This window comes from Archocentrus centrarchus, chromosome 1 (genome assembly GCF_007364275.1).
Source record: "Archocentrus centrarchus isolate MPI-CPG fArcCen1 chromosome 1, fArcCen1, whole genome shotgun sequence".
Lineage (NCBI taxonomy): Eukaryota > Metazoa > Chordata > Actinopteri > Cichliformes > Cichlidae > Archocentrus > Archocentrus centrarchus.
Genome location: NC_044346.1, coordinates 36,928,711 through 36,941,142, shown reverse-complemented (window position 1 = coordinate 36,941,142; position 12,432 = coordinate 36,928,711). Strand labels below are relative to the sequence as shown.

Genomic DNA, 12,432 nt, shown 5'->3' with positions numbered 1-12,432 from the left:
TTCTGCTATTAAAGAAATCCACAACGTTAGAACCCCAGCGTGAAAGCTTCTTCCGCACGGTTCTGCCCAGTGATCGTTTTGGAGGTGAGAACGATGTTTGTTCGCCACGTTCTTCACTCTGGGATTCTGGTGTTTGAAACCTCAGGCACTGGAGGAAGGTTCCTGGACTTGAAAGGCCTCCATCTTTTCTTGGTCTTCTGTTTCATGAGCTGTGATTTTAAAGTCTCAGAAACAGCAAACTCAACGTGTCATCACCTGATTCCATGACGGCCTGCAGCACGTATTTGGATCGAAATTTCAGGCACAGCTCTTTGTACATTCTGATGTGCAGTTTGGCAACATTTTTTGGGGGAGCAAGATTCAGCACGCCCTCGGTCCTCACTGTTACACCATACACTAATTGCTCAAGATCCATGTTTAGTATGGATGTTTGGTTTTCACAGCAATGTGGTCAACCAGCTTCCCAAGAAGCACAGTAAGGAAGGTCTGGTTGATTTGGAAATCAGGAGACCGTGAACGTGATGAAGAACTATCCATCATGTCTGAACCCAGGGTGTCATGTGATTCTGAGCGATCAGAAACCTGTGGAGCTGGCTCGGGATTCAAATTATCCATGCAGACTGAACCGCTGCTAACCTTTTTTCAAGATCCTCAAAGTCAAAACACCAGCACTCCTTGGATTTACAGTAGGAGCATGGCTGCTTGTCACATGACTCGTCCTTCATCTGTGGAGCTGGCTCTCGATTCAGATTATCCATGCAGGCTAAAGCTCTGCTAACCTTTTCTCAAAACCCTCAAAGTCAAACAGCAACACTGCTTGCAGTCACAGCCCAGGCACGGCAGCTCGTCACATGGCTCACCTTGACTCTTCTGCGGCCTTCCAACATGGATTTAAAAATGTTTCCCATGTTAGAGACCATCTGAAAAATGCATTCTGATGTCGGCCAGTAATAACGTCAGAGGACGGAGCTGAGCCTGTGATTTGGGCCAGCGATGAGTTTACTCTTTTAGTAATCTCTGCTGAAAACAGCCTCACTAACTGATCTAAGGTGTGGGAGCTTTCCTGTGCTACGTGCAGGGCTTCACCAAAACAGTCATAAAGGCTGTTTCTACAGCAGGCTCGAATATTCATCTCTGTCACCCTGCAGTAACTCCACCCACCCGGCACAGTTACATTATCGCCACATGCGTGATGGTGGCCCCAGGCAAGAACCTGAGGCTCCACATCCTGCAGGACCAAGGAGCTGATTTCACCTATGACGGCACAGCACATGTCGGACAGCGCAGTGACAGCCTTTGATCCAGTATCACTGGCATCCAAAGACATCCACTCACTGAAAGGAAAACAGACAAATACGGTTTGAGCAAAAACAAACTAACAGCATATGCATGAGTATATTTAGTGATAAATTCTGCTGCTTGTTTGCTTGATGACTTTAAACTTGTGACTTACTCGTCTGAAATATCTTGCATACAGGAGCTGATGACTTTTCCAAGGAATTTTGGGGTCACCTGAGGCAACTTTAAATGCATTAAATCCAGTGCTCCCATTTCTCCTGATATCTAGAAAGACAATCAGATTTTTAGGTATTTATGACACATCAACAAGAAATTTGGTGATGGGACTTTAAAGTAATCACTGTTAACCAAATTTAAAAGCTTTCCGCATCCAAAAAAAAAAGCTCAACTTGTTTTGTTTGTCTTACCTTATTCTGTTTGTGTGAAAATATGTTTTTCATAATATTCCACCTTTTCCAGCAATGTAGTCAGTTTGGTACAACTGTTAAATGCACATTTCTCCGGGTAATTTCCAATGTTTGGTGCTTTCTGCCACGAAAAATCTCTGCAGCATCTGAGAGGTCTGGATTCTACTTAAAGGCTTAGATCAAAGACGTCGCACCCGTTCCATTCTCCTCTGTGTGACGTAACGCCGCTCCTCCCCAAAACAAAAAAAAACAAAACCAAAAAGTGACGCCGGTCACATTCAATATATTCGACGTGCATGCGCACGCGTACGTGCCACGCGCACCCGCCTCACAGTTTCCACTTCGGTTCGGCAATCGTTGGCGGAGGGACATTAAGAGAATATAGAGCACTTTTCCCCCACGTGAACTCACTGCTGCGGATTGATATGGCTGTCAGATGCGGCAGTAAACATTTGTTTTGCCTCAGCTTTAGCCGGAAGTGGGAAGTAACGAAATACAAATACTTCGTTACTCTACCTAAGTAAAATTTGCAGGTATCTGTACTTTAGTTGAGTATTAATTTTTCTGAGAACTTTTTATTTTTACTCCCTACATTTTTACACAAAGATCGCTACTTTCTACTCCGGACACTTTCAAAATAGGCTCCTTACTTTAGGTTTAACATCTGGGAAAGTTTTCATATTCCAGGAAGCATGTTCAACAAACTCTGAGTCTACAAACATACTCTGAGTTTCCCATTCCAGAACAGCTGATCAGAGTTAGTTTAATCAACTCTGACTATGATAAACCCTGAGTTAGCGCGTGCGTGAGAAAGATACCAAGATTCACCATGGCAACGGGTAAATAAAGAGCGGAACCTCCATTTAAATCCGATGGATGGAGGATCGCACGTGTCAGTGTGGAGCATGACGAGTCACTTTAATCCAGCGTTTTCAACTAGTATGCCGTGGGAGATCGTCAGGTGTGCCGTGGGAAATTATCCAGTTTCACCTAATATGCCATGAGTGTCTGTGCTGTAGTAGTGACTGGGAGCATAATCGTGTAATACTCTTCCATAATCACTAGACTAGCAGGTAGCGAACTGCATTGTACATAGGGACAAGATAATTAAGCCGCGTTTACATACGGAACGACTCGCCGCGATTTGACAGCATCTCCATTAGAATCAGGTACACTTTGCCGGTCTGTTCCTACTCACTCACCCGAGGTTCTAAGCGATCCCAGGCGATACAAAAATATGACGTGGAGTCAGTGGTGGACAGTAACGAAGTACAAATACTTTGTTAAGACTTTTTATCTGATTTAGTGCTCAGTTCAGATAAAATAATTATAGTGGGTGATTTTAACATCCATGTAGATGCTGAGAATGACAGCCTCAACACTGCATGTAATCTAGTGTTAGATTCAATTGGCTTCTCTCAAAATGTAAAGGAGCCCACCCACCACTTTAATCATACTCTGGATCTTGTCCTAACATATGGCATAGAAACTGAAGACTTAACATTATTCCCTGAAAGCCCCCTCCTGTCTGATCATTTCTTAGTAACATTTACATTTACTTTAATGGATTACACAGCAGTGGGGAATAAGTTTTATTACAGTAGAAGTCTTTCTGAAAGTGCTGTAACTAAGTTTAAGGATCTAATTCCTTCATTGTTATGCTCTTCAGTGCCAACACAGTACAGAGCAGCTACCTAAACTCTGCTCCCAGTGAGGTCGTTTATCTCGTCAATAGTTTTACATCCTCACTGCGTATAACTTTGGATACTGTGGCTCCTCTGAAAAGGAAAGCTTCAAATCAGAAGTGCCTGACTCCGTGGTATAATTCACAAACACACAGCTTAAGCAGATAACCCGAAAGCTGGAGAGGGAATGGCGTCTCACTAAATTAGAAGATGCTCATTTAGCCTGGAAAAAGAGTTTGTTGCTCTATAAAAAAGCCCTCCGTAAAGCTAGGACATCTTACTACTCATCATTAATTGAAGAAAATAAGAACAACCCCAGGTTTGTTTTCAGCACTGTAGCCAGGCTGACAAAGAGTCAGAGCTCTGTAGAGCCGAGTATTCCTTTCACGTTAACTAGTAGTGACTTCATGGATTTCTTTACAAATAAAATTTTAGACATTAGAGAAAAAAAAAATTATTCATAACCATCTCAAAGATTATTCTTCATGTCCGGCTGCTTTCAGCACTGCTGGTATTTGTTTAGACTCTTTGCTCCAGTTGATCTTTCAGAGTTAACTTCAATAGTTACTTCCTCCAAACCAGCAACATGTTTGTTAGATCCCATTCCTACTAGACTGTTCAAAGAAGTCTTTCCAATATTGATGCTTCAATCTTAAAAATGATCAATCAGTCTTATTAGTTGGCTATGTACCACAGACCTTCAAGGTGGCTGTAAAAAAACATACACAACAAAAATATAATCCAGATTTTTTAACAATCAGCTGCTAAAAGCATTTCCTACATTTGAATATCAGCCACCATGTTGTGAGCATAAACTATCAAGTTTTTTAATGCAACAACAGGAAGTGACATCTTCCTGGGAACTGCACTTTATTCTTGAAGGCCTTTCATAGCTCCTCTGGTGCTGAAAACTAATGTTTGATTATTCTCTGGAGCTTGAAAAAGGCGACTGGACTTCTTTTTGTTTCTTGAAGACGTTTCACCTCTCATCCGAAAGGCTTCTTCAGTTCTCAACCAAATGGTGGAGAGACCCAGGTATTTAAACCCCTGTGGGCGTAGTCCCCTGGAGGTGGTTATGACCCTCTATTGATCATGTGCGTGAACACATGTGCCCAGGTGTGAAGGGGGCGTGGGTCATATTTAATCAGTGGTTTCAGTTGAAACCAATTAGGACTCCGCTCCATTGTTTCCTGTGGCCTATTGAGGTCACTGGAACAAAGGTGTGAATGGGGGTTGAGACGTCTGGGAAGGGAGCTCAGGACAGCACTGTACGCGGCGGGAAAGTTGGTGACGTAATCCACCTCCTCTGTTCAATGATGGTTGTTCACAGTGGACATAGATGGCTTCTTTCACTCCTCTTTCAAACCATCTGTTTTCCCTGTCCAAAATGTGAACATTGGCATCCTCAAAAGAGTGCCCTTTTTCCTTCAGATGCAGATGTACTGCTGAATCTTGTCCTGTCGAGGTGGCTCTTCTATGTTGTGCCATTCGTTTGTGAAGAGGCTGTTGGTTTCACCAATGTAGAGGTCCGAGCACTTCTTCACTGCACTGAACAGCATACACTACATCGCTGATCTTGTGTTTGGCGGGTTTGTCCTTGGGATGAACCAGTTTTTGTCTAGGGTGTGACTTGGTTTGAAGTATACTGAGATGTCATGCTTGGAGAAAATTCTTCTGAGTTTCTCTGACAAGCCTGACACATATGGGATGACAATGTCGTTCCTCTTGTCCTTCCTATTCTCTGTAGTTGTGTTTGGCCTTCATTCCTGTGCATCTTAGCTGATTTGATGAAGGCCCAGTTGGGGTAACCGCATGTTTTGAGGGCTTTCTTATGTGTGTGTGTTCCTTATGCTTCCCTTCTGCCTTAGAGGGAACACTTTCCGCACGGTGTTGTAGGGTCCTGGGGTTTAAATACCTGGGTCTCTCCACCATTTGGTTGAGAACTGAAGAAGCCTTTCGGATGAGAGGTGAAACGTCTTCAAGAAACAAAAAGAAGTCCAGTCGCCTTTTTCAAGCTCCAGAGACTACTATGACCTGGATGACTGAGAATCCTACACAGACAATGTTTGATTATGGCTTTCTGAATACAAGTAGGGCTGCAACTATCAATTATTTTAGTAATCAAGTATTCAATTGATTACTCCTCATCAATTAATCAATTCAATTCAATTCAATTCAATTCAATTTTATTTATATAGCACCAAATCACAACAAACTGTCGCCTCAAGGCGCTTTGTATTATGGGTAAAGACCCTACAATAATACAGAGAAACCCAACAGTCAAAACGGCCCCCTATGAGCAGCACTTGGCGACAGTGGAAAGGAAAAACTCCCTTTTAACAGGAAGAAACCTCCAGCAGAACCAGGCTCAGGGAGGGGCAGTATTCTGCCGCGACCGGTTGGGCTGAGGGGAGAGAAAAGACATGCTGTGGAAGAGAGCCAGAGATTAATATCAATTAATGATTAAATGCAGAGTGGAGTATAAACAAAGTAAATAAGGTGAATGAGAAGAAACAGTGCATTATGTGAACCCCCCAGCAGACTAGGCCTATAGCAGCATAACTAAGGGATGGTTCAGGGTCACCTGATCCAGCCCTAACTATAAGCTTGATCATAAAGGAAAGTTTTAAGCCTAATCTTAAAAATAGAGAGGGTGTCTGACTCCTGAATCCAAGCTGGAAGCTGGTTCCACAGAAGAGGGGCCTGAAAGCTGAAGGCTCTGCCTCCCATTCTACTCTTAAGTATCCTAGGAACCACAAGTAAGCCAGCAGTCTGAGAGCGAAGTGCTCTATTGGGGTGATATGGTACTATGCTCTAAGAAGATCATTTGTAACCTTCACTAATGCTGTTTCTGTACTGTGATGAATTCTGAAACCTGACTGAAACTCTTCAAATAAACCGTTCCTCTGCAGATGATCAGTTAGCTGTTTTACAACTACTCTTTCAAGAATCTTTGAGAGAAAAGGAAGGTTGGAGATTGGCCTATAATTAGCTAAGACAGCTGGGTCAGTGATGGCTTTTTAAGTAGAGGTTTAATTACAGCCACCTTGAAGGTCTGTGGTACATAGCCAACTAATAAAGACTGATTGATCATTTTTAAGATTGAAGCATCAATAATTGGAAAGACTTCTTTGAACAGTCTAGTAGGAATGGGATCTAATAAATATGTTGCTGGTTTGGAGGAAGTAACTATTGAAGTTAACTCTGAAAGATCAACTGGAGCAAAAGAGTCTAAACAAATACCAGCAGTGCTGAAAGCAGCCGAACATGAAGAATAATCTTTGAGATGGTTATGAATAATTTTTTCTCTAATGTCTAAAATTTTTTGTAAAGAAATCCATGAAGTCACTACTAGTTAACGTGAAAGGAATACTCGGCTCTACAGAGCTCTGACTCTTTGTCAGCCTGGCTACAGTGCTGAAAAAACCTGGGGTTGTTCTTATTTTCTTCAATTAATGATGAATAGTAAGATGTCCTAGCTTTACGGAGGGCTTTTTTATAGAGCAACAAACTCTTTTTCCAGGCTAAATGAGCATCTTCTAATTTAGTGAGACGCCATTCCCTCTCCAGCTTTCGGGTTATCTGCTTTAAACTGTGCGTTTGTGAATTATACCACGGAGTCAGGCACTTCTGATTTGAAGCTTTCCTTTTCAGAGGAGCCACAGTATCCAAAGTTATACGCAGTGAGGATGTAAAACTATTGACAAGATAATCGACCTCACTGGGAGCAGAGTTTAGGTAGCTGCTCTGTACTGTGTTGGCACTGAAGAGCATAACAATGAAGGAATTAGATCCTTAAACTTAGTTACAGCACTTTCAGAAAGACTTCTACTGTAATAAAACTTATTCCCCACTGCTGTGTAATCCATTAAAGTAAATGTAAATGTTACTAAGAAATGATCAGACAGGAGGGGGCTTTCAGGGAATACTGTTAAGTCTTCAGTTTCTATGCCATATGTCAGGACAAGATCCAGAGTATGATTAAAGTGGTGGGTGGGCTCCTTTACATTTTGAGAGAAGCCAATTGAATCTAACAATAGATTAAATGCAGTGTTGAGGCTGTCATTCTCAGCATCTACATGGATGTTAAAATCACCCACTATAATTTTTTATCTGAACTGAGCACTAAATCAGATAAAAAGTCTGAGAAATCAGACAGAAACTCTGAGTAGGGACCAGGTGGACGATAGATAATAACAAATAAAACAGGTTTTTGATTTTCCCAATCAGGATGGACAAGACTAAGAGTCAGGCATTCAAAAGAATGAAAACTTTGTCTGGGTCTTTGATTAATTAATAAGCTGGAATTGAAGATTGGAGCTAATCCTCCTCCTCGACCTGTGCTTCGAGCATTCTGACAGTTACTGTGACTCGGGGGTGTTGATTCATTTAAACTAACATATTCATCCTGCTGTAACCAGGTTTCTGTAAGGCACAATAAATCAATACGTTGATCAATTATTAAATCATTTACTAATAGGGACTTGGAAGAGAGAGACCTAATGTTTAATAATCCACATTTATTTTTTGGTGCAGTTGATGAAGCTGTATTATTTATTGTTTTTGAATTTTTATGCTTAAATAGTTTTTTGCTGATTTTAGCTTTGTTTTTTGGTGGTCTGGGAGCAGGCACCGACTCTATGGGGATGGGGTTTTGGGGGGATGGCAGGAGGAGAGAAGCTGCAGAGAGGCGTGTAAAACTGCAACTCTGCTTCCTGGTCTCAACCCTGGGCAGTCAGGTTTCAGGGTTAATAAATTTGGCCATATTTCTAGAAATGAGAGCTGCTCCATCCAAAGGGGGATGGATGCCGTCTCTCCTAACAAGAGCAGGTTTTCCCCAGAAACTTTGCCAATTATCTATGAAGCCCACGTTGTTTTTTGGACACCACTCAGACAGCCAGCGATTCAAGGAGAACATGCGGCTAAACATGTCGCTCCTGGTCTGATTGGGGAGGGGCCCAGAGAAAACTACAGAGTCCGACATCGTTTTTGCAAAGTTACACACCGAGTCAATATTAATTTTAGTGACCTCCGATTGGCGTAACCGGGTGTCATTACTGCCGACGTGAATAACATCTTACCAAATCTACGATTAGCCTTAGCCAGCAGGTTCAAATTTCCACGAATGTCGCCTGCTCTGGCCCCTGGAAGACATTTGACTATGGTCGCTGGTGTCTCTAGCTTCACGTTTCTCAAAACAGAGTCGCCAATAACCAGAGTTTGTTCCTCGGCGGGTGTGTCGCCGAGTGGAGAAAAACGGTTAGAGACGTTAACAGGTTGGTGGTGTACCCGGGGCTTCTGCTTAGGACTACGCTTCCTCCTCACCGTCACCCAGCCGGCCTGTTTACCCTGCTGCTCGGGATCTGCTGGGGGGGGAGCTAACGGCGGCTAAGCTACCATGGTCCGCACCCGCTACAGGGGCCTGGCTAGATACAGGATTTTCCAGGGTGCGGAGCCGAGTCTCCAATTCAGAAAGCCTGGCCTCCAGAGCTACAAACAGACTACATTTATTACAAGTACCGTTACTACTAAAGGAGGCCGAGGAGTAACTAAACATGTGACACCCAGAGCAGGAAAGTGCAGGAGAGACAGGAGAAGAAGCCATGCTGGTAGTGAGTCGGCTAAGGGCTAAGCTACTAGCTGAGCTAAGCTAGCGAATTTCTAAAAACAAATAAAGTGAGTAATGTGAATACAGGTGATTCAGCAAAGAGTATGCTATTTAAAGTAGGTGAAGATTACACTAAAATGTTATTATCCAGATAAATCGAGTTATACAGATATAACAGCTAACAGACAGCAAAACACTGTGCTCCGAAACAGGAACAGGAAGTGATACAATACCGCAGTGAGAGCCAACACCAAGTGACAGCGCCAGCTAGCTAGATGATCACATGTAGGGCCTCAGTTAACATTACTCTTAAATAACTTTGCTTCTTAATTTAATGTTTGTCAGACTTACGCTGTGTGACAGCTCTGAGTAAAAAGGAATTCATGTATTATGATTACCGACAAATTCCTCAAAATATACACTGGCATTGGTTGTCGGTTAAAAAACTTTCTCCGCGAGATCATTCAGATCTTTTTTCTTCTGTAAGCTTTATTCATGCTGGACATTCCTATTTGGCTCATTAGCGCTACTGGTGTTTCGGCATGGAATTGCATCCACCTATAATTTGATCCTCGCTCTTGGACAGATGAGTGACAGGACAGGGGCCCTTCAGGGGGCCAATCAGATTTCAGATGGGGCCAATGCCCCTGTGCCCCGCCCTAGAACTGCCCCTGTGCCCCGCCCCTAGAACTGCCCCTGCAGACACTAGTTTAATCAAATTTTAGTGTCTTTGGCCATTAACTATTAATTTTTTTTTTCATAGAACCAGTGAGCAGTCCAAGCTCAGTTTGTGTGGGTCACATGTTTGCCTCCATCTAGTGGTTGATTGGAGTCACTGCAAACCAGTTTCACTAACCGGGGGTCACAAGTTTTACTACAAAAAAGCATTTTAAAGCAATTCTCGCATCAATCTAGGGCAACAAAACATAATTAAGCCTTATGATAGCTGCTTATTCTATCTGTTGTATGTTTGTGGTTTTTTAACTTTAATTTTTTTAAACTATTTGACTAAAGAATTTCCCAACTTCAGGCCAATAAAGTATATCTGTAACCTATCCCAGCTGTCACAGGGAGAGGGCAGAGCACACCCTGGAATAAATGTGTTCATACTAAACTGACTTTCAAGCTTGTTAGAAGTGTGCAAACTCTTGTTTTTGTCTTATATACTGTGCTTCCATTCATGTTTGTACATTTCAATAAATAACTGCACCTGTTTCCAATTTTCCCAGCAAAATCATACTGTAATGCGTATGTACGTATGTTTGTATAGTTCCCATTTTGACTGGACCGATCTTGATGAAATTCTGCATCAACATTGCCAACTGTGAGTGCCAACATGTATATGACACGTATAAATACTTTATACAAATCCCACAGTCGTGTATGTATTTGTACATTTGACACTTGGAGAACGGAATATCAGATTATTATGATGTCACAATAAAATGTATCACAGCCTCATACTGTAATGATAGTAGCGTGTGTATTTATGTACGTTTATATGTTCCACGTCTCTCCCGGTGTGGCGCGGGGGTTTGCTAGTATGGATAAATGAGGGGCAGTCACAGACTTTTGCACAGCGCTGCTAGAATTGTTAACCCCTTATGTATTTGATTACAGAATAATTGTGACATGAAAGGAAAAACTATCGAGCATCATGTTTAAGTGGAGTTGAGCACCGTCAGTCTGGCCGAACTGGTGCAAATGAATCAAATTTGACTAAACCTGTTCTGATACTGTGTAAAACATACAGAGGCTTAGACACTTATAAAATAGGAAAGGAAAAAGGACATTGAAATTCAGTTCCAATTTGTTTTATTTTCCAATTTGTTTTTGACATTTTTTGAGTTTCATGAAGAAACACAGGAACGTGGGAGAACGTGCAAACTGCACACCAGAGAGGCTGAGGAAGACAAATACCCTCCAGCCTTCCTCCAGTGAGCCCCACAGAAACACAACAGTGCTTATAGTCCAATTTGATGCTATATATACACAGTAACAGTGACTGGTACTGTGTATATATAGCATAAAATCAAACCTTTATATTGTCAGGCAAAGGACCCAACAATACAAGAGAAAAACCCCAACAATCAAAACGACCCCCTGTGAGCAAGCACTCAGCGACAGTGGGAAGGAAAAACTCCCTTAAACAGGAAGAAACCTCCGGCAGAACCGGGCTCAGGGAGGGGCAGTCATCTGCCGCGACCGGTTGGGGGGTGAGAAAAGTTGGTACGCTCACTCAAAAAAATGCACTATAATCATTATTATCTATGTGCACTGTTTTAAAATAGCTGCAAATATCCCAACATTTTTGAAAAGACAGCTGTCTTTTCAAAAATGTCTTTTCAGGCTCATTTTTCAAGATATAAAAAAAATACAATGTACGGCTGAGTTCTGCTCTGTCAAATTAAATTTCTCAAAAGTATTTTAACAAAGCCTACATTGTATTTTTTTATATCTTGACAAATTAGCCTGTGATCATTGTTAAAGAAGAGGGTTTGTCCAAACTGGTGATGTGACTGTAAAGTCAAGTCTGTGAATTTCTGCTATTAAAGAAATCCACAACGTTAGAACCCCAGCGTGAAAGCTTCTTCCGCACGGTTCTGCCCAGTGATCGTTTTGGAGGTGAGAACGATGTTTGTTCGCCCCGTTCTTCACTCTGGGATTCTGGTGTTTGAACCTCAGGCACTGGAGGAAGGTTCCTGGACTTGAAAGGCCTCCATCTTTTCTTGGTCTTCTGTTTCATGAGCTGTGATTTTAAAGTCTCAGAAACAGCAAACTCAAACGTGTCATCACCTGATTCCATGACGGCCTGCAGCACGTATTTGGATCGAAATTTCAGGCACAGCTCTTTGTACATTCTGATGTGCAGTTTGGCAACATTTTTTGGGGGAGCAAGATTCAGCACGCCCTCGGTCCTCACTGTTACACCATACACTAATTGCTCAAGATCCATGTTTAGTATGGATGTTTTGGTTTTCACAGCAATGTGGTCAACCAGCTTCCCAAGAGCACAGTAAGGAAGGTCTGGTTGATTTGGAAATCAGGAGACCGTGAACGTGATGAAGAACTATCCATCATGTCTGAACCCAGGGTGTCATGTGATTCTGAGCGATCAGAAACCTGTGGAGCTGGCTCGGGATTCAAATTATCCATGCAGACTGAACTCGCTGCTAACCTTTTTCAAGATCCTCAAAGTCAAAACACCAGCACTCCTTGGATTTACAGTAGGAGCATGGCTGCTTGTCACATGACTCGTCCTTCATCTGTGGAGCTGGCTCTCGATTCAGATTATCCATGCAGGCTAAAAGCTCTGCTAACCTTTTCTCAAAACCCTCAAAGTCAAAACAGCAACACTGCTTGCAGTCACAGCCCAGGCACGGCAGCTCGTCACATGGCTCACCTTTGACTCTTCTGCGGCCTTCCAACATGG

At 42.4% G+C, this 12,432-nt stretch overlaps 1 protein-coding gene across 1 annotated transcript; it reads right to left on the bottom strand.

Moving 5' to 3' along the window:
* Window positions 1-856: 856 nt before the first annotated feature.
* LOC115778412 (uncharacterized) lies at window positions 857-1,814 on the bottom strand. Its single transcript, XM_030726506.1, has 3 exons — window positions 1,707-1,814; window positions 1,454-1,563; window positions 857-1,334 (listed from the first exon to the last, which is right to left on the bottom strand). The coding sequence occupies exons 1-3, from the start codon at window positions 1,737-1,739 to the stop codon at window positions 857-859; spliced, it is 621 nt and encodes a 206-aa protein (XP_030582366.1). The 5' UTR covers window positions 1,740-1,814.
* Between the last annotated feature and the right edge of the window lie 10,618 nt (window positions 1,815-12,432).

Bases quoted from the DNA above. Each gene is read 5' to 3' on its own strand.
- LOC115778412 (XM_030726506.1), bottom strand. From the start codon at position 1,739: ATGAAAAACATATTTTCACACAAACAGAATAAG. The intron at 1,564-1,706 runs GTAAGACAAACA...TTGTCTTTCTAG, and splicing joins TTTCACACAAACAGAATAAG to ATATCAGGAGAAATGGGAGC. The intron at 1,335-1,453 runs GTAAGTCACAAG...TTTTCCTTTCAG, and splicing joins ATGCAAGATATTTCAGACGA to TGAGTGGATGTCTTTGGATG.